Source organism: Bison bison, unplaced genomic scaffold, assembly GCF_000754665.1.
Source record: "Bison bison bison isolate TAMUID 2011002044 unplaced genomic scaffold, Bison_UMD1.0 scf7180017864185, whole genome shotgun sequence".
In the NCBI taxonomy this organism is placed as follows: Eukaryota; Metazoa; Chordata; class Mammalia; order Artiodactyla; family Bovidae; genus Bison; species Bison bison.
Window position 1 is genome coordinate 75005 of NW_011494757.1, and position 1035 is coordinate 76039.

Below are 1035 nucleotides of genomic sequence, written 5' to 3' on the forward strand. Positions count from 1 at the left end.
CCCTCTCTGCATACATTCTCATCAGAAACACAGAACAAACACTGGCCACCACCACAGAATTGCATCAGAATATCTGGGAGATGAGGTTTAAACATTCCTGAGGCCTCTGTCAGCTGTCCCTTCTTCAGGGTCAGAAGCCCGAGATGGAACAGGGCTCCCTCTCAGAAGCAAAAAAGAAGAAACAAGGCACTAAACTCCAGCGTTTCACAAATACTTGTGGATGTATCAATAGATGAGGAGGCCTCACTTAATGTAGGCAGAAAGTCATGAGGCCCTCGGATGTAAAAATACTGTTTGTGTAGCATGATCCAACTGTTGATCCATTTGGGGATATTATGTGTCAAATTAAGCTTTCTTGGTCCAAAAGCAGTATGACTTTTGTTATACTTCATTCATAAGAATGTTATTGTGTAAGGTGACTCTGATAGGAAAAATCCATCTGAAATCTCAGAATCTGTGGCCTCAGCAATACCTACTCTTCTTTTGCAACCTTCTCAAGGCATCTTTGGTTTCTTGGTTCCTCAGACTGTATATCAAGGGATTCAACATGGGAATCAACACAGTGTAGAAGAATGACGCAAATCTGTCAAAGCTGGAGGAACCACCAGAGCTGGAACTCAAATAGACAAACATACCTGAGGTATAAAAGAGAGTGACTGCTGTCAGGTGGGAAGCACAGGTGTTGAAAGCCTTGGACCTGCCGCTAGAGGTCGTGATCTTCATGATGGAGATGACAATGTAGACATAGGATATCATGATAACAGAAACATTTATTACCCCAAAGATCATTGTCAATAAAGCAGTAAAGAGTTGTACAAAAAAAGTGTCAGTGCAGGATAGAAGTAACAGCTGGGGCATGTCACAGAAAAAGTGGTTGATGACATTAGGCCCACAGAAGTGGAGCTGGAGCATGGCACACAATTGGAATACAGAAGCAGAGAGTCCAGCCAAGTAGGATCCCAGAACCATCCGACCACAGAGAGCAGGTGACATGATTGATGAATAGAGGAGTGGGTTACAAATGGCGGCATATCG

The 1035-nt window shown here is 43.4% G+C and overlaps 1 protein-coding gene across 1 annotated transcript; it reads right to left on the reverse strand.

Moving 5' to 3' along the window:
* Positions 1-462: 462 nt before the first annotated feature.
* On the reverse strand, positions 463-1032 carry LOC104991314 (olfactory receptor 5AN1-like; the record flags this gene model as incomplete). The annotated part of the gene is made up of 1 exon (XM_010843732.1): positions 463-1032. A coding segment is annotated over one exon (570 nt), but the record flags the coding sequence as incomplete, so codon positions are not given.
* Positions 1033-1035: the final 3 nt, after the last annotated feature.